Below are 26,370 nucleotides of genomic sequence, written 5' to 3'. Positions count from 1 at the left end.
ATACTGCAAAAAAACATGGCAAAGGAATACAATTTTTGGAATACATGCAAAGCCTTATGTTTAGGGCAAATCCAACACAACACATCACTGAGTAGCTTCTTCCTTTTTTTCAAGCATGGTGGTGTCTTCATCATGGTATGGGTATGCTTGACTTCGGCAAAGACTAGAGAGTTTTTCAGAATTGGAGAAAAAAAAATTCTATGGACCGAAGCACATGAAAAATCCTAGAGGAAAACCTGCTTTCCACCAGACACTGGGAGAGGATATCACCTTTCAGCAGGACATTAACCTACAACACAAGGCCAAATCTACACTCGAGTTGCTTAGCAAGAAGTCAGTGAATGTTCCTGAGTTGCCAAGTTACAGTTTTGATTTAAATCTGCTTGAACATCTATAAAATTGCTGTCTATGATCCCCAACACCTTGACAGAGCTTGAAGAATTTAGCTTGAAGAATTTAGAAAAGATTAATGGGCAAATATTGCACAATCCAATTCTCTTAGAGACTTTCCCAAGAGACACACCTGTAATCGCTGCCAATAGTGTTTTTAACATGTATTGACTCGTGGGTGAATACTTGTCTAATCAAGGTATATTTGTGTTTTTTTTTTTTTTTTCATTAATCTTTATAAAATGTTTGAATGTCTTTCTTCCACTACAGAGTATTGTGTGTAGATCATTGACAAAAAAATGTAAATTAAATCAATTTTTATCCCACTTTGTAACACAATAAAATGTGAAGAAATTCAAGGGGGAGATACTTATGATACCCGCTGTAGATAGCAGAATTCCAGAACTATAGACATCAGTTAGACCATAGATCAGTCGGGGAGACCATAGATATTAATGTAAGGTGAGAGGAGGATAGTCTTGCAGAACCATAGAAATCAGTGTCGCAGACCATAGAGGTGAGAGCATGATAAAAATGTTACAGAGACATAGATATCTGTTTGAACAGAGAGGCACAAGGGACTATGCTGTAAGAGTTTTCAGGGAGGATTTGCTACCTTCAGACAACATATCTGTATCTGCCTTACTACTACAGGAGGTGAGAGCGGAGCAGGAGCAGGAGGCAGGTCAACTTAAGTCCTTCTGCCAGCTGGGGACAGACCTGAGCCAAGCCAAGGCCCTGACCAGCACACAGACCCTACTGGACAATGTCAGAGAGGTGTCCGATGAGTTCGCCCGACTGGAATCCAACATCAATGAAAGGTAAGCACTGCCTTAGAATAAACAGAGCCAAAACCATTCCAAAATCAATGCAAGGCTTTGCAGTTCACTGTTGAACAGCCCTGCAAAAAAATGCAAGGAACCATAACCAATAAAAATATGATAATATTGACCCTGTGCACAATGGGTAAGCACTGCCTTAGAATAATACACAAAGCCGAGACGAATACAAAATCGAAGGGAGGTCTCTAGGTGCACCTAGGCTTGTAGTGCAGCACCAATCCCACTAGAGGGAGATGGCTAGATAAAACACAGACTTCTTTCTGCCTCTGCTTTGCTTGCACCTTGGGGATTTAGGCTGCGTATCTGTAAAGCACGTTGTAAAAGGGCTTTATATATATATTCTTTGTTCATTTGATACACTATCACATTACTGCCACCATTACAGTCTGAAATATGACACTCATGACATTTCTCTTCACACTAATGCCTTAAAAATTCATACACAAAGCAGGCCAAGCCAGATTTTCACAAATCTTAATCTGAGTGGACAAGCAGAAACACAACCCCCCCCCCCCACTGTGATTGGCTGGGTGGATAACTTTGAATACACTCCTAATTAGTTGATAGGCTGGATCCTTTGTCCTTCTAGTATGGCAGCACCAGTTGCCATGCCGCCCTAGTTTGATGTGGCGCGGCTAGTGAGTTAGCCTGCCACAAGGGAGTCTGGCCTCATAGAAATAGAATGACTGGCAATGTCCCGTCTAGTGTTTCTATTTCTATGTCAGGCCTCTTATGAATACCATTGGACTGTCTGTTCGTCTAGCAAAAGATCGCAAAAGCTCCCATAGCGGCTTATACATGTAGTGAGGGATTAGGCCTGTGCAGGATGTGTCTTAACAGGAGCCCTGGCCCCTTTTTAAAGCTGTGTGTTGCCAACAGTGGTGTGTGGGTGGACAGTGTTAGCTGACGGCACAGGAGTGAATGTGGTCGGCGGTTACTAAAAATAAGCCCTGGGTTATAGTGGGCACAGTTCAGTGTTCATTTATCGGTCATACAACAGGGGCTCTCGCTTACGCAGACTGACCAGGAGGTAAATGACACACTTTCAATGACCCAGACGGTTATAAAATGGTTGTTTCGTCTGTGTGCACTGCAGTCAGTCTTCAAAGCAGCTGCCATGGGGCAGACCAAGTACAAGGCCAGGGTGAAGGCTGAGGAGACTATAGACTTGGGCAAATATGGACGAGATAGTGGTTTGTCCTTAACTGCATCCCCCTCTCTTTTTGTGACATGTAGCATGTGATGGTTAATGTAGCGCCTGTGTGTTTTTTATATGGAAAGGATAATGGGATTGAAATAAAATAATCTCTTCCCCTCTTTCTTTTACTCTTTTTCCTTCTTTTGTTCTCCTCTCTTCATTCCTATTTCTCTTTTTCTCCCACTGTCTCAATTTCTATCCCTACATCTCTCTATTTTTCTCTCTCTTTTTGTTGTTGTTCAATCCTCTCTTCTCTCTCGCCATCCCTTCATCTTCCCCTCTGTCTCCTTCCCGCTCCAGGTACAATGCCATCCAGAGTTGTGAGCAGCAGTTGGGCCAGTTCCGGTCTCTCTCTGGCTCCCTCCTCAGGTGGCTCCAGACAACACAGGAGCAGCTGCCTCTCAAAGAGCCCAACGTCAACACAGAGGCCCTGCAGAGGAGAGTGCAGCAGCTCAAGGTGTGTGTGTCTTTAAAAAAAATGACTACATGGTTTAATCACACTCCTGCAACAAACAGTATAATCAATCACTGAAACATAATTGACTCGTTCTAAGGTATTGCTAGATTTCGAAAGTGTACTGGTGAATACATTCCAAAGCATGCTAGTGATTCAGAATGATATTTCCATGTGATTATTCATTGAGGAGTTATGTAAGGCCATTAATAACTTTCAACCATTTCTTTACTAAGGACTTACTGAGTGACTGGAAGGCCCAAGGGGTTCGGGTTCTGGAGCTGAACAAGACTGGATCAGAACTGGAGACCCTTATCATAAACATCACAGCCCCCCAGACCAAGACCGGTAAGGGGAATGGGAAACTACTGCCTGTGTGTGTGTGTCCAGCTACCTGTATGTCCAAGTTCATCCAAGCTCTGTTTGTGAGTATGTTGTGTGTGTGTGTGTTGAGGTCTATGCTATCAGTGTGTGTAACGTGAACACGCGTTCTAGATGTAGCGGTGTCCATGCTAAGCCGTGTGTGTGAAAGCCAGAGACTGAGTGTGTTTATATGCTTAGCAGTGTTTTTCTATTGTACTGTCCATGAACGTGTGCTGGTGTCCGTTGCAATGTATGTAGTTGTCTGAGTGCAGTGTGTCCCTCTCCCAGGTGTTCCCCAGGTCAATGGTGCAGGAAGCCCCAGCAGTGTCAATGGCATTCACACATGCAAAGGTGAGCTCACCCTCACTCCCTTATCCAAAACCAATCGTCTCTGGCCTCCTTCCTCATACGAGATGCCCTCCAGCGCTTACAACTTGTGGACGTCACAGCTTGATTTACAATCTGCTTTTCTCACTTGCTCGCTCCCCCCCAAAAATGCTCATTATCTGTTTTCTGTCTGTGTGTGTGTCTGTCTTCTGTCTGTAAGCTTCTTGTATGTGCTACTGCAGTGTCTAACACCGTTGAAAACATTTGTTGTCACTAATATTCTGTCGCTCTGGATAGTATTAACCAAATAACTTCAGTGTAAACCTTTTCAAGAGTTTTTCTTTCCACTGTCAACTCTGCTTTTACGTCTGCGAAATGGAAAACACTACACAAATCAAATTGGATTGAATATGATTGATAAGTCCTCCTCTCTCTCAGACCTGACAGAGCTGCAGGTTGCGGTGGCGGAAGTGAACGGTCGTTACGAGGAGCTGGGAGAGGAACTGAAGGACCGACAGTGGCGCCAGGAGACCTCTCTGGAGCTGAGGCAGAAGGCCAGGCAGAGTACCGAGGAGCTCAGCCGCTGGCTGGGAGACCGGGAGAACAGCCTGCACCTGGGCCAGACTGCCGCCTCCCCCTCCAAACCGGAGGTGGTACGCGCCCAGGCCCAGGAGAACAAGGTACGTGTCTGGACTCGGGTCAAACACTGTCAAAATTGGGGTGTATTATGCCTCTGCTAGTTGGTCATTAATGCTGCATTGGAAAATCAAAGTGTGATCACCCCCTAGCTGACATAAACATATGGTACTCTCTATTGCTTACTTTCTACATGCTTATCCTTGTCTTTTTGTATCCAACGTACTGATATAGCTGTTCTTCTGTCCGTTAGGCCTTACTGTCTGAGCTGGCAGAGCATTCTGGGAAGGTGAAGGAGCTGAAGAGCACCCTGGAGAAGCTAATAGCAGACAACCCAGACTCCCCAGAGGCAGACACCTGGAGACAACAAATGAAGGAGATCGGTGAGTGGCACTGGAATGGATGAATAGGGTTAGACATTTTGAATAGTTCTGGGGTAAGGGACACATTTTAACATGAGGAACCAGGTAGGCCTATGTTCTTTGCGTGGGTATCTACATAGGACTTGGCCCTGAATCAAATAATAGCCATTTTGAGGTTTGACTAAGCGAGGTGTATTTCAGACGATAAGAAAACCAACGCTGTAGATGGGAGGACAGGCTAATATAGTAGTTATTTGAGATTTAATGATTTGCGTCAGCAAGGGTTATTAGAGCTTTTCACAGCTTGAAAGGTAAAGAACATGTGGTTGGTTAAGATCAATATTAGTTAGCACATGAGTGGGATGACTATGTCATTAACATCACCTTCAAATACTTGATATTTTACCCCTGACTTGATTATAGCCCTGTGATATGTAAGGTAGGAACACGGCAGAGCTCCTTTCTCCACACATTTCACACAGGGCTTTATTTCAAAGCCATGTGGATCCAAGACTCACTCTCTCTGCTGGATGCCCAGTGCATGAGTCATGAGGAAAGAGAAAAATTGCTTATTTCTAAGCGCCGTGTGTGTCAAATGTTATTTGACACATGTGCCGAATACAACTGGTGTAGACTCTACCGTGAAATGCTTGGTTACGAACCCTTCCCAGCGATGCAGAGTTAAAAGATGATGATAATACAAATTAAATGGTAACTCGAGGAGTAAAATGCACAAGAATGGAGCTATATACAGGAGGTGTGTGTGTGCGTGCGTGCATGAGCAAGTCAAAATAATTGGTCTCCACTGTGATGAAAATGTCCTTCATACTGTTTCTATTGTGATTTTTCAGCTTTGGGAATGTCACTCATGGAACTCATCAGTTTCACTGTTTTTATGGTTCTTCACTAGTTTGTTAGTGTCATTTTTTAAAATATATATATATAAGCAATAGTTGCTATTGTTTTTCACTCCAAAGTTCACTTCCTATTTACTTAAGACTCCCGCTGGGCAAAGGCCAATGAGGCGGCAGTACAGCGGCAGGTGGAACTGGAGACCTGTGCTGATAGGCTGGGCAGCTTTGCCACAGCAGCCAGTCAGTTGGGGCCGTGGCTCAAAGAGAAGGAGCTGATGATGAGTGTGCTGGGACCCCTGAGCATCGACCCCAACATGTTGAACACCCAGAATCAACAAGTGCAGGTACATGGAGGATGTTAACTGTGTTGAACACATGCAAAATAATGAATAAGAATGTCACAATAGATGGTTCACAACTTGCCAATTCTGTTCTTGAATCTGCATAAACCAATACCAACCGCATTCTGATCAATTACTGATCAATTGTACTAGCCAAAATGTAGAAATGATTCCTCGTTGATGGATGATGTTCTGACCCCCCCTTCTTTCCCTTCCCTCCGTCCTCCACAGTTCATGCTGCGTGAGTTTGAGACCCGCCGGCCCCAGTTCGACCAACTCACCCAGGCGGCCGAGGGCATCCTTTCCCCGTCTGGTGGCGACGCCTCCCCACAGGATGCCAAGGACCTAGCGGAGGTCCGGTCCGAGCTTGGCTCCATCTCGCAGCAGTGGGACGACCTCACTCAACGTCTGTCCCGGCGCTCTGAGCACATCGACCAGGCCCAGGGCACCAGCGAGCGATACCAGGCCCTGCTGAAGAACCTCTCGGTCAACGTCGGGGCGCTAGGCGAGCGGCTGGACAGCCAAGCCTCGCTCAGTGCCCAGCCCGAGGCCCTGAAACGGCGTCTGCAGGAGACGGGCGAGATCCGCTCTGAGCTGGAGCAGAGGAGGGAAGAGCTGGGCGAGGCGGAGAAGCTGTGCGGCGAGCTGAGCGCCATCGTGGTTGAACCTTACCTGAGAGACGAGCTAAAGAAGAGGCTGGAGAGCGTGAGTGGCCCGCTGAGGAGTCTGGAGGAGAGGGCCGGTGAGTCTTCTGTCTTGTCTATGGTGTTCATCTTAATTCTGTTTGCATGAATCTCTGTTGGCTTCAGTAGTATTTGTATGTGAAGGGGACCGGTATGTTTTGGGGTGGGTTTTGGTCTCATTGTGGCTAGTTGTCAAGGTTTTCAATCCAGCGTTATAACCTCTCTCAGGCTTAGGTTGAATGTTCTTCATCAAAACATCTGTAAATGAATAGCATTAAAATCCTCTGTCCTCTCTTTCCCTCAGCGGACGGTTTATCCCAGCTCCAAGCCGCTCTCTCCAGCACCCAGCAGTTCCAGCAGATGTTCAAGGAGCTGCGGAGCTGGCTGGACAACCAGAGTGGTCAAAGAGACTCTACCGCCGACTCCCTCCCCTGCCAGCCCGGGGCTATCCGGACCCTGCTTGCCCAGCAAGACGAGCTTCATCGCGGGGTGGCCAGCCAACGTGGCCCCTACGAGCTCATCCAGGCCGAGGGGGCCTCCCTGCTCGCCTCGCTACCCGCCGGCGGCGAAGAACGATCAGCCTTACTGTCCCGGCTTACCGCCCTCCGCCAGGACTGGGATGATCTCAACCAGTGCATCACGGAACGCCAGAACCGGATGAAATCCGCCCTGACCAAGGCCGAGAGTTATCAGCAGCACCGCGCCGAGCTCACGCCCTGGGTGGCAGAGTGCGAGGAGCGGGAGGCTGACATCCAGCTCTCCCTAGACCCTGCGGCCCTGGATGAGGCTTTGCAGAAGTCCAGGCAGCTGTGTTTGGATCTAGACCGCCGTCGCCCCCTCCTGGAGGCTTTAAACATTGCGGCCGACCAACTCCTGGAACACTGCCACGTCGGAGAGGAAGACGTACGCGACGAAAAAGCCCAACTCAACCGTAGAGTCGACGGGCTGGGAGAAAACCTCCAAAACCGTGTTTCCCAACTGGAAGAGCTAGCGGGTCGACTTAAAGAGTTTGAGGACGGGCGGCAGGCGGTAGAGAGGAGGCTGGAGGCAGCGCGGCATCAGATCGAGGTGCAGGAGGCGCTGGGCCCACAGGCGTGCAGCAACAAGAGCCTGGAGCGGCTGAGGAGCCAGCAGGAGACGCTGCACTCGCTGCAGCCACAGGTGGCCTACCTGAGGGATCTGGCCCAGGGGCTGGTGCAGGACGCACCCCACACAGCAGGGGGTGGCGGAGAGGGAGGACAGAGGCTGGAGCAGCAGGCCCGAGACACGGACAGAGAGTTTGGAGACGTCAGCGAAAAGGTGAGAAGATGTGTGAGGAATTTAGTATACAGTGTATTTCATGTATAAATATTTCATAGACACTCCTATGAAAGATGGAGGCCAACATTCTGTTCAATAGGAGAATGTCCCAAAAAAGAAGTGTCGTTTTCAAAAATATAAAACACTCAAATTGAGGTGTCACAATACTCTTCAACAGCCTTTTCTCTTTTGATACCATTTGTTTGTCTCTATTGGCCTTATCAATTTTACATGTCCTTTACAATTACATTAGTGGACAAATGAGGGAAGGAGACAAGGAAAGAAAGCCATTTATGAGTATTGTAACACAGCCAATCTATTCACCCTGGAGTGTGACTGATACAAAGGAGGAGCCAATTTTAGCACGGGTCATTGAGTGTGTGTGAGTTGAAAGAGAACAGAATGTCTTTTTTAGCTGACAGAGGAGTTCCAGTGATCTTATATGGTCATTATACAGCTCGAACGCTTCAGACCATCTCATCACCATACTGAAATGTAAACCAACGAGTCAAAAGCATTGTACTGTATATTGATAGGTATAGTTACCAAATGTGCCATATATAGTTACTTAGACTTGTTTCACTTACAAATCAATACGATATTTCATCAGATGCATGGTAAGGAGATATTACATTTGACCATTATTGATTAGATAATTGTCTCTTAACTCTCTTGCTAATGAGAAAAAAGTGAGTCATCAAAACAGAGATAAAATGCTGACTCATGTAGCCTAGTTAATTGTATTTGTCCCTGTATTTATATCATATCGTTACATCAGCAAGGCACCATGCCACTTCCAACTTGCTAACATTATTAACGCTGTCTCCCTTCCTTCCCCCCTTTCTCTCTCGCTTTCTCCCTTCCCTCTCCCTCAAGATTGAAAAGTGCTGTTCCACCCTGGAGTCCCGTCTCCAGGGCGTGGGCGAGGTCCAGTCCTCGGTGCGCGACCTCTTCTCCCACCTGGCTGACCTGGACGACGAGCTAGACTCGTTGAGCCCCGTGGGGCGCGATGCCGACTCGCTTGCCTCGCAGGCAGATGCTGTCCAGGCCTTCCTAGCTCGCCTGGCCACGTTGAGGTCGGAGCTCGAAGGTCACGGAGGCGACTGCACCGCCATGCTCCGGCGCGAGGGGTCGTCTCCCGATCTCCTCGCCCTGAGGAGAGAGACTGAGGCCCTGAGCCGCCAGGCTGGGAAGCTGTCCGAAAGGGGCCAGGCCAGAATGGGACAGATCGAGGTGGCTGCCGAGAAGGTGGGAGAGTTCTACGCCAAGGTGGCGGAGCTGCAAGGGCTGCTGGGACGTGCAGAGGAGGGGCTGAACGCGCAGGGCGTGGTGGGGACAGAGGTGGAGAACATCAAGCAGCAGCTGCACGAGTTCAAGGTAAGAACGAGTTTGATGTTTATTGTTGTGAATGTTCTACTACTGTCATGGAAATGGAATGACTAGAATGGACGTCAATGTTCCGTGATGGGTGGGCCGGCGGCCATTTTTACTCTTTACACAGGCCTGGAAGTAATTCTCTTTCTATGGCTACCCTATTGTAATATATTTTTGTATTGTCTTGTGCTATTCTTCTCTGATAAGTTTCTGTTTTGGTTACCCCACCGTGTAATGTCTTTGGGCATTATGTCTTCAGAGATTTGTAAGTTGGGTAGAGCCAGCTATGGTAGTACAGCCTCCTAGGCGAGAGCTTGGCATGTGTTTTTGGTGCCGGCATCGATGAACAGCCTTCTAAATGTTCATGTGATTCCTCAGAGAATGGAAAACTACGTTTCTAGCCACAACGCCAGTATTATCTAGCCACAAGCCACCATTTGGGAAATATTGCATTAACGACTTATTAGATATTAGAACCAGTCCAGGAATGGGTATTGTGAAGCTATAGTTATTTCTTTGGTTTGAATTATATTCAGCAAATATTGTGCATAGAATTCTAACTGACAGTGTATGTTATTGCACAGTTGCGGCTCTCTCTGTCGGCCATTTTGTTAGAACTTCTCAGCTGGTGCTCGACTCTGACCTGTAAAAGTATTAGTGTGTCTTGTTGAAATAAGCAATTGACTACCACAGATCCTTTTGAAAGCCTTTAGTTACATAAGAGTCATTTATTGGGAGAGTTCTGAGAGGAAAGTACTTGACCTTTCTTGGTTGTTGAACTTTGTGTATTAAGCCTCATCTCCTAGCGCAGATGCGTTGCGTTCTTGTCTCTCTCTGTCTGGGACTATGTCTACAGCATGACGTGTGTGTACTGTTAGCATCCTCTTTTCTACAAATCAACTCCAGCTTCAACTTTGCTGCCGCACTACTTTCCTTCCCTTCATGGTCTATTAGCACTTGATCAAACCGGATTTTGTCGGGCGACGCTTCTTTCATAACTCCGTTCCTACTGTGGGCTGTGGACGGTGTTGTGATGGAGTGTGTGACCCCTCCTAACTCGAGTCGTTCCGCTGGCTCCGAGCTGTATTTATAGAACCGTTTGGGGGGGGGTGTATCCCGTCTCCTCCCGCTCTCCTCTTTATCAAGTCACTGGAGATCAGAAGAGGGGGTATGGGGACTGAGGAGGTGTGTGTTGTAGATGTTACCTTAGGGTATTTGAGTGAGCCTACATGCAAGGAAGGGGAGAGTGATATGATCCAGTTGATCATGGCTGGGGGTATGACACAGAGGTCTAGAGCCAGGAAGAGAGAAGAGTTTAGTCACAGCAGCACTGCACTACTTCTGACGCATTTTATTCTATGGAACGCCGTTTGGGTCTTTGCGTGTCAATTTTTTTTAACGTAAACTAACACTATTTGACGTGTCATATAAGCTTGTTGACCAATCAGGACATAATATGACTGCACGTGACATAATACTTTAAAACGTTCATAAATGTTCTATGTAGTTATTACACATTGATTACACTATCACTCGTATTTCATATGTCACAACGAGTCATCGTAACGTATGCTGGTAAAGTTGTCTCGCGCACCTGCACTACCCCAAGCTCTGGACAGTGCTGGTCATAAAAAAGCTAGCTACCTGATGGATGCAAACAATGTTCTTCCCCAAAAACATAGCAAAACGACATCTGTTTCAGTAGCTGTAATTAGCTAGCTAACTATCTAGCTAGGTGTCATCCAAAATACCCCTAGTTTATAAGACAGTTTTTATTTGATTAATGGTGGTCGGACCCATCTATGTGAAGCTAGTCAAAATAAGGATAAGCCACAATAGTGGAATGTTGTGGTTTACCTTCAAAATAAACCTATGTCATTGACAGTGACGGAAATTAATACAAATAGTAGAATTATGCCATAATTGAATAGATCATGCTAAACGAGATTGGAATGTTATATAAAATCAACAAAAAAATATAAAAAATCTGAAATCACACTGGACGTATTAGATTTCAGAATTGCATTGGGGGCATACTTAATACACTGTACAGCCTTACCTATGGATTGTGGATCAATTACATGGGGTATCAGTCTACTCAGTGATACCCAGAGAAGATTAGCGTCGTATCTCTTATTGCGGGACTCTGAAACCACTGTGAATTGAGCAACATGTATTGTACCAGTCAACCTACTATGTGTATTGAACACTATTCCAGAGGAAAAACAATACTGTGTGGATGTTTTGGAGTCTGATAACTCTGAGGACTTTGGGAATAAAGTACTTGGGTACTGAGTCGACTGATACCCCATTTCATTGATCCCCAATCCTTAGGTAAAGCTGTACAGTGCCATATGAATGTCAATATGCACAATAGGCTGACTGGGGAGGTGATTTCACACAGTCACAGTCCCCACGGTAAGAGCTACAATGCTAATTTTTGCGTAAACTCTTCACAGTTGTGTTCTGTGCGTGTAACCGAGTAGACTGATAAACCATTTCAATGTTCCACATTCCAACCTTGTTTAACATTATCTAGCCTAAATATGGCATGATTCCACCAATTGTAACCTTCTATCACTTTAAAGGGGAACTTTTATTTTGAAGGCCAACAGCAAATTCCCCTAATGTGTCTAGCTTCACAACACATAACCAAGCCTCACTAGCCAGATGAAGCTAGCTGGCTGCTTATAACGTTAGCTTTGGGTAACAGGGTTAAGTAGCTGGCTAATAGTTCAATTTCAATAGGCAAACAAGTGGCTACCTAGCTAATACCTACTCACAAGGATCCCTAAATCATTGCTAAGAATATTAAAAATTACAGCAGTTTCTACTGGTCATTGTTTTCAGGCTGGTTGCATTGGTGCTAGCTAGCTACCACAGAAGTTGCTAATAACATCGATCAAAGATATTTACCAATTTTTTTTGATGCTGCTCGTTTAAACCTGATCTTATTTCAAATGCTCACACACACGTTTTCCCATTCGGTCGAATAAATAATGCCTTATTACAACACGGTATTGTAAACACATCGTTCGTGACCGGTGTGTGCTTGTTTGCTGTCTTTTTGTAACGTTACAACTTTGACAGTGCTACTGATTTTTATTTTCTATTTCACCTTTATTTAACCAGGTAGGCTAGTTGAGAACAAGTTCTCATTTACAACTGCGACCTGGCCAAGATAAAGCACAGCAGTTCGACACATACAACAACAGAGTTACACATGGAATAAACAAAACATACAGTCAATAATACAGTAGAAGAAGAAAACAAAAAAAGTCTATATACAGTGAGTGCAAATGAGGTAAGATAAGGGAGGTAAGGCAATAAATAGGCCACGGTGGCGAATAATTACAATATAGCAATTAAACACTGGAATGGTAGATGTGCAGAAGTTGAATGTGCAAATGGATATACTGGGGTGCAAAGGAGCAAAATAAATAAATACAGTATGTGGATGAGGTAGTTGGATGGGCTGTTTACAGATGGGCTATGTACAGGTGCAGTGATCTGTGGGCTTCTCTGATAGCTGGTGCTTAAAGCTAGTGAGGGAGATATGAGTTTCCAGCTTCAGTGATTTTTGCAGTTCTTTCCAGTCATTGGCAGCAGAGAACTGGAAGGAAAGGCGGCCAAATGAGGATTTGGCTTTGGGGGTGACCAGAGATAAACCTGCTGGAGCACGTGCTACGAGTGGGTGCTGCTATGGTGACCAGTGAGCTGAGATAAGGCGGAGCTTTACCTAGCAGGGACTTGTAGATGACCTGGAGCCAGTGGGTTTGGCGACGAGTATGAAGTGAGGGCCAGCCAATGAGAGCGTACAGGTCGCAGTGGTGGGTAGTATATGGGGCTTTGGTGACAAAACGGATGGCACTGTGATAGACTGCATCCAATTTGTTGAGTAGGATGTTGGAGGCTATTTTATAAAGGACATGGCCGAAGTCCCGGATCGGTAGGATGGTCAGTTTTACGAGGGTATGTTTGGCAGCATGAGTGAATGATGCTTTGTTGTGAAATAGGAAACCGATTCTAGATTTAATTTTGGATTGGAGATGTTTAATGTGAGTCTGGAAGGAGAGTTTACAGTCTAACCAGACGCCTAGGTATTTGTAATTGTCTACATATTCTAAGTCAGAACCGTCCAGAGTAGTGATGCTGGACAGGCGGGCAGGTGCGGGCAGTGATCGGTTGAAGAGCATGCATTTAGTTTCACTTGCATTTAAGAGCAGTTGGAGGCCACGGAAGGAGAGTTGTATGGCATTGAAGCTCGTCTGGAGGTAAGGTAACACAGTGTCCAAAGAAGGGCCAGAAGTATACAGAATGGTGTCGTCTGCGTAGAGGTGGATCAGAGAATCACCAGCAGCAAGAGCGACATCATTGATGTATACAGAGAAGAGAGTTGGCCCGAGAATTGAACCCTGTGGCACCCCCATAGAGACTGCCAGAGTCCGGACAACAGGCCCTCTGATTTGACACACTGAGCTCTATCAGAGAAGTAGTTGATGAACCAGGCGAGGCAATCGTTTGAGAAAACAAGGCTGTTGAGTCTGCCCGGGTGATGAATACGGCTGCACAGTAATGTCTCTTATCGATGGCGGTTATGATATTGTTTAGGACCTTGAGCGTGGCTGAGGTGCACCCATGACCAGCTCTGAAACCAGTCTGCATAGCAGAGAAGGTACAATGGGATTTAAAATGGTCGGTGATCTGTTTGTTAACTTGGCTTTCGAAGACCTTAGAAAGGCAGGGCAGGATAGATATAGGTCTGTAGCAATTTGGGTCTAGAGTGTCTCCCCCTTTGAAGAGGGGGATGACCGCGGCAGCTTTCTAATCTTTGGGGATCTCAGACGATACGAAAGAGAGGTTGAACACGGTAGTAATAGGGGTTGCAACAATTTCGGCGGATAGTTTTAGGAAGAGAGAGGGTCCAGAATGTCTAGCCCTGCTGATTTGTAGGGGTCCAGATTTTGCAGCTCTTTCAGACCATCAGCTATCTGGATTTGGATGAAGGATAAATGGGGAGGCTTGGGAAAGTTGCAGTGAGGGGTGCAGGGCTGTTGACCGGGGTAGGTGGAAAGCATGGCCAGCCATGGAAAATGCTTATTGAAATTCTCAATTATTGTGGATTTATCGGCGGTGACAGCGTTTCCAAGCCTCAGTGCAGTGGGCAGCTGGGAGGAGGTGCTCTTGTTCTACATGGACTTTAGTGTCCCCGAACTTTTTGGAATTTCTGTTAGGAAAGCAAACGCTAGCTTCTTCAATCTGCCTGTGTATATTGGTTCCTAACTTCCCTGAAAAGTTGCATGTCGCGGGGGCTGTTCGATGCTAATGCAGTACGCCACAGGATGTTTTTGTGCTGGTCAAGGGCAGTCAGGTCTGGAGTGAACCAAGGGCTATATCTGTTCCTGGTTCAACATATTTGAATCGGGCATGCTTATTTAAGATGGTGAGGAAATCACTTTTAAAGAATAACCAGGCATCCTCTACTGACGGAATGAGGTCAATATCCTTCCAGGATACCCGGACCAGGTCGATTAGAAAGGCCTGCTCGCTGAAGTGTTTTAGGGAGCGTTTGACAGTGATGAGCGGTGGTCGTTTGTCTGCGGACCCATTATGGACGCAGGCAATGAGGCAGTGATCGCTGAGATCCTGGTTGAAGACAGCAGAGGTGTATTTGGAAGGCAGGTTGGTTAGGATGATATCTATGAGGGTGCCCGTGTTTACGGATTTGGAGTTGTACCTGGTAGGTTCATTGATAATTTGTGTGAGATTGAGAGCATCATGCTTAGATTGTAGGATGGCCGGGGTGTTAAGCATGTCCCAGTTTAGGTCACCTAACAGCACGAGCTCTGAAGATAGATCTGAAGATAGATGGGGGGCAATCAGTTCGCAAATGGTGTCCAGGGCACAGCTGGGGGCAGAGGGTGGTCTATAGCAAGCGGCAACGGTAAGAGACTTGTTTCTGGAGAGATGTATTTTTAAAAGTAGAAGCTCAAATTGTTTTGGCACAGACCTGGATAGTAGGACAGAACTCTGCAGGCTATCTCTGCAGTAGATTGCAAATCCGCCCCCTTTGGCAGTTCTATCTTGTCGGAAAATGTTATAGTTAGGGATGGAAATTTCAGGGTTTTTGGTGGTCTTCCTAAGCCAGGATTCAGACACGGCTAGGACATCCGGATTGGCCTAGTGTGCTAGGGTAGTGAATAAAACAAACTTAGGGAGGAGGCTTCTAATGTTAACATGCATGAAACCAAGGCTTTTACGGTTACAGAAGTCAACAAATGAGAGCGCCTGGGGAATTGGAGTGGAGCTAGGCACTGCAGGGCCTGGATTCACCTCCACGTCACCAGAGGAACAGAGGAGGAGTAGGATAAGGGTACGGCTAAAGGCTAACAGAACTGGTCGTCTAGTACGTTCAGAACAGAGAGTAAAAGGAGCAAATTTCTGGGCACGGTAGAATAGATTCAAGGCATAATGTACAGACAAAGGTATGGTAGGATGTGAATACAGTGGGGGTAAACCTGTGCATAGAGAGACGATTAAAGAAATATTGTCTCTAGAAATAGCATTTAAACCAGGTGATGTCACTGTGTGTGTGGGAAGTGGAACTAAATTGTTAACGGAGGTGTATTGAGCAGTGCTAGAGGCTCTACAGTGAAATAAAGCAGTAGTTACTAACCAAAACCGCAATGGGCAAGGCATATTGACGTAAGGGAGAGTCATGCGTAGCCGGGTGATCATAGGAGTCCAGTGCGTGGCTTCAGGCAGCTAGCAGGCCGGGCCTAGCAAGCTAGCAGCAGGGCCTTAGAGGGACGATGCGATGGAGGAAAGTCTGTTGTGGCCCCCTCGTGCTGTTGCGTCGGCGGACGGATCAGCAGGGCTCCGTGTGGTAAACCAGGCCAATTGGCAAAATAGGTATAGTGGCCAAAGAGTTTGTCCGGTGGGCCTCTTAAGCTAACAGTCCGATGTGCTCTAGCTAGCTAGCAGGTAGCGGATAGTAGTGGTGGCGCTTGTCTTGTACGTGCAAATTTAGCACACACAACATTCTATAATATAATTGTATTATTTGACGTGTATCTTTTTCCCCCATTTATTTATATTTAACCTTTATTTAACTAGGCAAGTCAGTTAAGAACAAATTCTTATTTATAATGACGGCCTACCAAAAGGCCTCCTGCGGGGACGGGGGCTGGGATTAAAAATATAGGACAAAACACACATCACGACAAGAAAGACACCGCAACACAACCTAAAGAGAGACTTAAGACAACAACATAGTTAGTGGCAACACAACATGACAACAACATGGTAGCAACACAACATGGTAGCAGCACAAAACATGATACAAACATTATTGGGCACAGCACAAAGGGCAAGAAAGTAGAGAAAACAATACATCACTCGAAGCAGCCACAACTGTCAGTAAGAGTGTCCATGATTGAGTGTTTTAATGAAGAGATGTGGAGATAAAACGGTCCAGTTTGAGTGTTTTTTTTTTTGCAGCTCGTTCCAGTCGCTCGTTCCAGCGAACTGATCCAGGGATGCGTTTGCTTCGTGGACCTAATGTGCATGACGGGTGCTGTATGCTGAGTCACACCCGTCTAAAACGTTGTTATAACGTTCCATCAACCCCCCTTCCGACCCCCCACCACGCCGGCGCCAGCCCTTGGAACTCGTTAGGGCCTGTCACCACCGTGATGGACGCCGGGCTAAATTTGATACCAAAGCGAATCGCACACCATACGTTTATTTTTTTAACATTTTTTTTCAAGCTATCCTCTTCGCTATCTAGGAGAGATACTAGGCTAGCTAACTCTGCCAACAATAATTAGCCTACTCCCGCCCCTCAATAGGAATCTACTGTCGAACTTTCCATAGGAATTTGCTGTGTCTTGCTGAATAGGAATACAGCGACAGGGCCTCTCCATTGTATTACTACTTTCCATTGGTTTCCATTCATTGTGAAATGTTAAATGAGATTTCATGAGTACTGTACAACACAGGTAGTTCGTTCTGGCTGAGGCCATTACTATGAATGATATGTTTTTTCCCTTTGCTTTATGTCACATCCTCTGCACTAGAAGTACTGGTAAGCAAGTAAGTTTGCAAAACCCGCCTTCCTGTTTATTGACTGGGGACATTTTTACGTAGATTGTGTTAATGATTGGTTATATTGTCATATCATATATCAATTGATAATTATAAATATGTTACAATGTAAGATGAGCCTTATTTGTGTCTGGCTGGAGGTGTGTTGCTAGGCTTACTGCACAGTGGTTTCTGATTGGTTCAGCTGGTGTCTTAGTGTGGGAGGATACAAGACAGGTTTTTTTTCTCTCTTTGAGTTTGCTTTCTCTTTCTTCCTCCCTGTCCTGTCTCTTATTCTGTACTCTTGATTTATCGACACTTAATATTGTGGTTGGCCACTACTACCCTCTCTCTGTCTCTCTCTCGCTCTCTCCCCCACCCTTTCTTTCCCCCTCTTAATGAGAGAAAGCTGGATGGATGTGTGGCAGAAGACGAGCAGACAGAGGAGATAGAGGTAGAGGGGGGAAGAGGAGAAAGAGCTGTGAGTAGCTGAGGGAGAGAGAGACAGATGGGAAAAGAGAAGGGAGACAGCTTAATGGAATGTGCATGAGTGAGAGTGTAGTAACAAACTGGGCATTTGGGGGGGGGGGGGTAAAAGAGAGAGCTAGAAAGAGGGGGGTGAGTGAGAGGTAGAAAAAGAGAGGGGCAGACAGGGAGGAGCAAGACTTCCCTTTGCATAAGATCCTCTTTCATTCACTCAGGGAGCCCACTTGCCCCATCCCCCCCTTCCCTCTTCTCCTTTCCTCCCTCTCTCTCTCAACCCCTCCCTCCTTCCTTCCCTCTCCCCCTCTATGTCCCCTCTCTCCTCTGGGCTGTAATGGATTCCGCCCAGGTCATTTCAAGCCTAAACATGCCGGTCTGCCCTGAAAGCAGACTAGCCTGACTGCCCCACCATCCCATCCCCCCACCAGACCCCAGTTTAGAGAAATAAAAAATAGCCCAATCCACAGAGATGATGTCATAATGCTTGAGATTTGTGTGTGTAAAAAGGGGGGGGTGTATTGTCAGATTAGTGAAATTGTATCGTTGAGCAATTGAACACTGATCTCATTGAGGCGTGAAGTGAGGGAGGAAGGGATGAGAGAAAGAGTTAGGAGAAGGAGGATAGGGAGATGTTTTAAATGGCCTGTGACATTACCAGTCTCTCTCCGTACACGTGGCGTCTTGGCCCATGTTCGGGCAAGTCAGATTGTTTATCAAGTATGTTTTTATAGACCGCCATACTATCTGCAGACGTGCTCTTATGTGATCAGCAGAATTCACGTGTGTATTTAGGGATGCTTTGTGTGCCGGCGAGGTGTGTGTGGGAGGATGTGTGTGGTGGGTGGGGAGACAGCTGAGATTCCAGATACGCCCCCGAAAAGACTGGACTTAGAAACATCCTCTGACACACACACACACTCTCCAGGGTGTGGCTCTACTGTATGTCCCCTAGCTCCAGAGCAGCTGACATAGTCTATGGGTTGGGACAGGGACGAGTTGAGGGGTGTTGTGAAGCTCCCCTTGCTACAAATGGGAATTCCTGTGTAGGACTGATAAGGGGGACAGGGGTGACGGGTGAGGAATGCCTTCCCTTAAATGCTGTCCTCACCCCTGCTTCCTCCCTCTCCACTCTCCCGCCTGCGTAGGCCCGTGTCCTGGGTTCAAATACTATTTAAAATCGTCAAATACTTTAGAACGTTTGCTTTAGCCTGCCTGGAGTGCCAAGTGGGCAGGGTTTGTGACTTTTGTGACTATCCTATTGGTTCAGTGCAACAGGCAAGCTCATTCCAGCCCAGCTAAAGTATTTGAAATGATTTTGAATTGTATTTGAACCCAGGCGTGATAGAGACGTCCCTCCCATATGGTCTGCGAATCAGATCTCTCCCTCTACCCTCCAACCAAATCCTCAGAGACAGTAAGGGACATTGGGGGTAGTCTTGCTGATTAGGGATTACGGGGTAGCTGATGTAGCTCGTGTGCACGCTTCAGGGAGGAGTGGCCCATAGGCACTGATCTAGGATCAGCTTACAACTCCCTCAATTCTTGTTACTCACCCATCATTTAATCATTAGGGGGGGAAACCCCATAGTGAAATTGGCTCTTTTTCCTAAAGATTATTTGATAGATGGTTTACACTGAAAGCGACATGACCTACTGGTAATATGATGTCATGTCGATTAGGTGTTCCAGTATATCTTCCCCGTGAATTACGTAGTTACTATACTCATTTATCATCTTCAAAGACCTGGCCCAATTGTGTGGGTCTACACTTTCTGTTTATTTATTTAGCTCATTTTGTTCATGAGCTCTTTGGTCCATTTTCATCTTTGTTTATTTTCTGTTCTTGGGGGTTGATTGGATCAGGCTAACCCAATTTTCACTAATCATATGAGCTGTTTTTCAAATTGACCCTTACTGTACCCTACTGACTGTCCGATTTGACAACACACTGTGTGTGTGTGTGTTGATTCTTCCTCTCTCTCCCTGCTCTCAGGGTCCTATATCGTCTCAGCTGTTGTGAATTAGACGGGCATGCCACAGCTTATCTCCTCTCTCCCCTTATCGGCACCATCCTCTGTTACCAGACCAACCATAACAGATACACTGCTTCTTTACATAAACTACACGACTAGAATAATGTCAAATGAAGAAGCTCAGTAATAAACTTAGAAGAAGAGAAAGAGGGTGTGTTTTGTGTGCCTGTCTATTTTGTTTAACAGAAACTGGGACAAAGCAGAAATGTGACCTCTATTTGGCCAGGTCTTGGATATGGAAAAAACTTTATCGTTCACATATGGGCGCCATATCCATTCCAGACCCTGCCTAATAATGCGGAACACCGTCGTTTAAAAAAAAAAAAAAAAAAATCTTATGAACAATACGTTAGTCTTTCAGGTATGAAGGTGTGAATTCTTCATTTTTCGGAAACCGTATGTGCCCACTGGCCACTCATGACTGAAGTTAAAGAATCTGTAACACCTACAAGTATTGTACCACCAGTGTGAATTTGATTGACAAGTCTGTTATTCACCATATGTACTGTACTGGGGCAGGATGGTTGAAGTTGCCGGATGGGTTGCCATGCTTCTCTTTGTGTCTGGGGGGGGGGGGGGGGACTGAGAGAACAATAGCCTCATTGAGCCGCTCAGGTAAAACTCCTAGTTAATAATATAACTGCTGCTCAGACCGAGAGGGAGAGCAGTTCCTCGCTGCCTGGATACGAGTGGGAGAAAGGGGGAGGGGGAAAAGGAAAGTAATGGAGAGAAATTACATGAAATGACTTGTTTAAAAACCTGAAATATGGATGGATGGATTAGACATGGATTGAGTTCTGTTGAGAGAAAGGAAAGGGGGAAAGAGGTGGAGAAACACAGGGAAATGAGGGCACACTGTTAATTTCTACAGGAGCACTCTTGTGATCAAACCCTCCACAGCAAAGTCAATACTGTCAGTATCCCGTGCCTATGCACCCGTGTATATCATCAAACTGCTCTAATGACTTTGCGGAGACGGTCATAGGTCTACGTTATTATATAAAGTCTAGAGACCTACAGCTTGACCTTTTGGCTGAGGGTTAAACATGAATGGATTCCACTGCTTTGCGTCCCCAATGTGTTTAACTCGCTGGGGGATTTTGGGGCCTGCTCCCCTCCCTCTTCCTGTCTGAGTCAGAACTGTGACTCCTTAACCAGCCGTGACAGGCCAAATGAACAGAGGATGAATGACAATTTAGAGGAGAGGAGTGGGGGATGGACAGAGACTGCAAGCGGGATCAGGGATGGAATGCTGAAAGGATCAAACCCGACACTCAAAATGGAGATGGCAGGGGCATTTAAAAAATACTATTCATATATAAACCTTCCTTGGTTTTCTTTCTATCCCTCGCTCATTTCTCTTCTCTGGCTTTCCATCTCTCCTGGTAGCTGAGAGGCTGAGCAGAGGGGTGCAGCAATGACAGCTGCACCACAAATGACAGAGAGTGAGTGAGAGGTGGAGGGGGGAGAGGGAGAGTTAAAAAGAAAGAGTAGAGTATTTAGCGTGTTTGACATGCAGGCCACGGGCGGATCACAGCAACAGTTAGACGGGAGAGATGGGGGAGGGGAGGGGGGGGCAGAGAGAGCAGGCATGCGTTGAGTTCACATCGGCTGCGGTCTCCGCCAGAGTTCTTTAAACAAACAGAGCAACTGAAAAAGGGAAGGGAGGATAAGAGAGAAGAACGAGTGTAGGAGGAACTGAACCACAACTGGCACTGTATCAGGGATACAAGGACACAATATAAGGAGGAAAACAAACTTGGTTAAAATCAATGATTTGTAAAGACACTAGATGACTAACGGGGTGCTTTGTTGAAGCCACTGTGCCACCATCTTGGCACCCCCCCACCGTTGTAAAAAATATTTTGGAGGCTATGGAAATGCATTTTTTTTTCACGTTTACATTTATTCTATTACAGACGCCTTAATGCATACTTAAACATTATATATTGTGAACTAAACTTAAAAATATATATACAAATATTTTCCGTAAAGTAGAAGTTTTTCAGATTAACTAATGTTACTGCCCCCACTACAACTAAAACAACAAAAATACTTAAAGGAAAAATCCACCCAAAATCACTCATTCCTATAATTTACAGTGTTACATAACACTATGTGAGAACAATATTTTGTGAACAAATGTTTAATTTTTTCGTTGTAATAAGATTGGTGGCAACGTGAAAATCGTTGTGAAAACTGTTGCAGCTCAAGTCGATTACAAAATCCGCAATGCTCTCTCTATATCAGCATGTGAATTAGCTAGTTTTTTTTATTCATATTTTTTTCGGGGTTGATCAGCTTTAATATTGCAGATTGTAGCTTCAACCAATGTAATTGTCTGCATAATTTCCAATACCTCATATATATATGACATTACCCGTTGGACTTGTAACCGAAAGGTTGCAAGATCGAATCCCCGAGCTGACAAGGTAAAAAGCTGTCGTTCGGCCCCTGAACAAGGGGCAACACTGTTCCTAGGTCGTCATTGAAAATAAGAATTTATTCTTAACTGATTTGCCTAGCTTAAGGTAAAATAAATAAAAAAATGCAGAATGCTGTGATAGCCATGCTTGTTAAGTGTGCCTTGAATTCTAAATATATCACTGATAGTGTCACCAGCAAAGCACCATCACACCTCCTCCTCCTCCATGCTTCACGGTGGGAACCACACATGGGAAGATCATCTGTTCAGCTGTTCTACGTCTCACAAAGACAGGGCTGTTGTAACCAAAAATCTCAAATTTGGACTCATCAAACCAGAGGACAGATTTCCACTGGTCTAATGTCCATTGCTCGTGTTTCTTGGCCCAAGCAAGTCTCTTCTTATTATTGGTGTCCTTTAGTAGTGGTTTCTTTGCAGCACTTTGACCACGAAGGCCTGATTCACACAGTCTCCTCTGGACAGTTGATGTTGATGCGTCTGTTATTGAACTCTGTGAAGCATTTCTTTGGTTTGCAATTTCTGAGGCTGGTAACTCTAATGAACTTATCCTCTGCAGCAGAGGTAACTCTGGGTGTTCCTTTCCTGTGGTGGTCCTCATGTGAGCCAGTTATATCATAGCACTTAATGGTTTTTGTGACTGCACTTGAAGAAACTTTCAAAGTAATTGAAATTTCCCAGAATGACTGTCCTTTATCTCTTAAAATTATGATGGACTGTCATTTCTTTGCCTATTTGAGCTGTTCTTGCCATAATATGGACTTGGCCCTATTTGGTAAAAGAAAATCTTCTGTATACCACCCTTGTCACAACACAACTGATTGGCTCAAACGCATTAAGAAATTCCACAAATTAACTTTTAACAAGGCACACCTGTTAATTGAAACGCATTCCAGGTGACTATCTCATGAAGCTGGTTGAGAGAATGCCAAGAGTGTGCAAAGCTATCATCAAGGCCAAGGGTGGCTACTTTGAAGAATCTGAAATATATTTTGATTTGTTGAACACTTTTTTTGGTTACTACATGATTCAATTTGTGTTACTTCATAGTTTTGATGTATTCACTCTTCTACAATGTTGAAAATAGTAAAAATAAAGAAAAACCCTTGTGTGGTGTGTCCAAATATACTGTACATAAATACAGTGCATTCGAAAGTATTAACGTAGCATTTTGTTACATTACAGCCTTATTCTAAAATTGATTAAATCAAAAACATCCTCATCAATCTACACACAATGACAAAGCAAAAACAGGTTTTTAGATTTTTTTTTTGCTAAAATATAAACATTACAAACTGATCACATTTACATAAGTATTCAGACCCTTTACTCAGTACTTTATTGAAGAAGGTTTGGCAGCGATTACAGCTTTGAGTCTTCTTGAGTATGACACTACAAGCTTGGCACACCTGTATTTGGGGAGTTCCTCCCATTTGTCTCTGCATAACCTCTCATGCTCTGTCAGGTTGGATGGGGAGCATTGCTGCACAGCTGTTTTCAGGTCTCTCCAGAAATGTTTGATCGAGTTCAAGTCCGGGCTCTGGCAGGGCCACTCAACTACGTTCAGAGACTTGTCCCGAAGCCCCTCCTGCATTGTCTTTGCTGTGTGCTTGTTGTCCTGTTGGAAGGTGGACCTTTGCCCCAGTCTGAGGTCCTGAGCGCTCTGGAGCAGTTTTCATCAAGGATCTCTCTGTACTTTGCTCCGTTCATCTTTCCCTCGATTCTGACTAGTCTCCCAGTCCCTGCAGCTGAAAAACATCCCCACAGCATGATGTTGCCACCACCATGCTTCACCGTAGGGATGGTGCCAGGTTTCTTCCAGGCATTCAGACCAAAGAGTTCAATCTTGGTTTCATCAGACCAGAGAATCTTGTTTCTCATGGTCTGAGAGTCCTTTAGGTGCCTTTTGGCAAACTCCAAGCGGGCTGTCATGTGTCTTTTTATTTTGGAGTAGCTTCCATCTGGTCACACTACCATAAAGGCCTGATTGGTGGAGTGCTGCAGAGATGGTTGTCCTTCTTGAAGGTTCTCCCATCTCCACAGAGGAACTCTGTCAGTGGTCATCGTGTTCTTGGTCACCTCCCTGACCAAGGCCCTTCTCCCCCGATTGTTCAGTTTGGCCAGGCGGCCAGCTCTAGGAAGTGTCTTGGTGGTTCCATACTTCTTCCAGTTAAGAATGATGGAGGCCACTGTGTCCTTGGGGACCTTCAATGCTGCAGAAAGGTTTTGGTACCCTTCCCCAGATCTGTGCCTCGACGCAATCCTGTCTCGGAGCGCTACAGACAATTCCTTCGACCTCATGGCTTGGTTTTTGCTCTGACATTTACTGTCAACTGTGGGACCTTAGACAATTGAGTGTCTTTCCAAATCATGTCCAATCAATTGAATTTACCACAGGGGGACTCCGTCAAGTTGTAGAAACATCTCAAGGATGATCAATGGAAACAGGATGGACCTGAACTCAATTCTGAGTCTCACAGGAAAGGGTCTGAATACTTATGTAAAATATACTATCTTGTTGTTTTTAGTCCCACCTTTCAGCTCCACTCAACCTCTCCCATCTACCTCTTAACATCGTCCATTTTGTTTTCTATTTACCATATCTTTTTCCACTGTGCTGTGATGTTTCACAAAAGTTCTGAACCTTTTCTGTTTTCATAGTTTCTACAGATTGTAAATGAAACACCTTTTGCTGAGAGTATTATTCTATTATTGGTCGATTTGACGTTGACTTTTGAAATCCCCCAGCAGTGCTATCTGCAGAGTTAGCTCCAGGTAAATGTTGTAGTTCTCAGCCATTCCTGGATCTGCCATGAAAAACAGACTACATATGGACCGTACCAAAACAAATGATCTAATGATTCTGTCTCTTCGCAGCAAAATCTGCAGAGCTGGGATGGTTGTATCCCCATATATATAACATTCTATTGGTTGCAAGAATTTTGTATAATGATTTCAATTGAAAACGTTTTGAATCCGCCGTCGTTTTGCTTATCAGTTCCTAAACCATGTGCCATGGAATCGTTACATCAAAAATCTCTTCCCAACTATTTTGTAATCTATATGACACAGCTGTCCATTTTTTGGTTCTTCAATGAAACTGGGACACTTTTTTATTTATCACAATTTTCTTTAACCAATTTTTTGAAGTAGCTAGTTAGTGCAGTTTGTTTAGCCAATTTTTCAGCTATCGATTTAAGAGTCTACAATCTCACCATGTTCAACCTGCAGATCGATGCAGTCTGACATTCACAACGGCACCATGCAATTCACCCTGGACTGAAGAGGCAGACAAATGGGAGAAATGTGTTAAACCCTTTTGTTAAATTACACATTTCTGGAGGTTGGAATATCGCAGAAATATGATGGCTCATTCGCGAGAAGACAACCTCTCACGTTTTGACATCAGCCAGTATTGACATCTGACATGCAAGATAGACGTTTTTGGCGATCGAAAAATCGTATTCCTATTAACTTCCAGTGTAGTGCGAGCTGCATTATTGCAATGCTACGTCACACCGGTTGAATTTCTGCCTGCTTGAACGGCAATAGGTCAGATGGACATGAACACATGAAATGACCCAGGGAGTCGATAGAACATCACTCAACAATGCACAAAACAATATAACATTCAAAACCGGTGATTCTTTACTTCAAATACATGTCATTTTGTCCTTGAAACATTTTAATTGAAATACTCTAGCATTCTGTTCATTCCTATGGAGGACTGCTCCTCCTGGGGAGTGCCAATATGGCCGACCGGTGGCTTCAAAGCCTCTAAATGGCCAATGTATAGCATCAGCAATCCAGGGTTTATATACATCATTGGTTAAAATACTCCACTTTTGTCTGGTGCCAGGGGTTGCTTACTGGATTCCCCCGACTGTGTCTCCATTGCTTTTTGTTGTTGTTGTGTGGCACCCTGAGGCCCCCTTTTCTGTAACCCCTTCACACACACACACTCCTCTCCTGGCTGGATTGGATTACACTGGAGCATAACCCAAACCATATTGTTTTACACTGTCGCCCACTACGCTGGAGAATAGTAACCGGCTACCTGGAAAGCTGGAAAAAAAGAGGAACGAGGGGGAGAAGAGGATAGAATGAGGTTCTACTTCCTTGGCTGTTTGTTTTGGAAAATTTAAAAGCCGTTATTGATAAGCCTCTTTTTTTTCATGTTTTGCCAGCAGTTCCCCCACCCTC

At 45.2% G+C, this 26,370-nt stretch overlaps 1 protein-coding gene across 1 annotated transcript in view; it reads left to right on the top strand.

Moving 5' to 3' along the window:
* The window catches only part of LOC120022370 (microtubule-actin cross-linking factor 1-like), a 273,215-nt gene that overhangs the window by 190,257 nt on the left and 56,588 nt on the right, over positions 1-26,370 (top strand). The window contains exons 50-59 of the mRNA XM_038966262.1: positions 1,045-1,211; positions 2,731-2,887; positions 3,121-3,232; positions 3,536-3,598; positions 4,013-4,254; positions 4,464-4,593; positions 5,571-5,770; positions 5,999-6,509; positions 6,755-7,749; positions 8,626-9,126. Coding sequence (XP_038822190.1) covers positions 1,045-1,211; positions 2,731-2,887; positions 3,121-3,232; positions 3,536-3,598; positions 4,013-4,254; positions 4,464-4,593; positions 5,571-5,770; positions 5,999-6,509; positions 6,755-7,749; positions 8,626-9,126 — 3,078 coding nt within the window. The remainder of the gene's footprint in view (positions 1-1,044; positions 1,212-2,730; positions 2,888-3,120; positions 3,233-3,535; positions 3,599-4,012; positions 4,255-4,463; positions 4,594-5,570; positions 5,771-5,998; positions 6,510-6,754; positions 7,750-8,625; positions 9,127-26,370) is intronic.

The sequence above is a fragment of the Salvelinus namaycush genome, chromosome 27 (assembly GCF_016432855.1).
Source record: "Salvelinus namaycush isolate Seneca chromosome 27, SaNama_1.0, whole genome shotgun sequence".
Lineage (NCBI taxonomy): Eukaryota > Metazoa > Chordata > Actinopteri > Salmoniformes > Salmonidae > Salvelinus > Salvelinus namaycush.
This window is presented reverse-complemented; position numbering and strand designations above follow the sequence as displayed.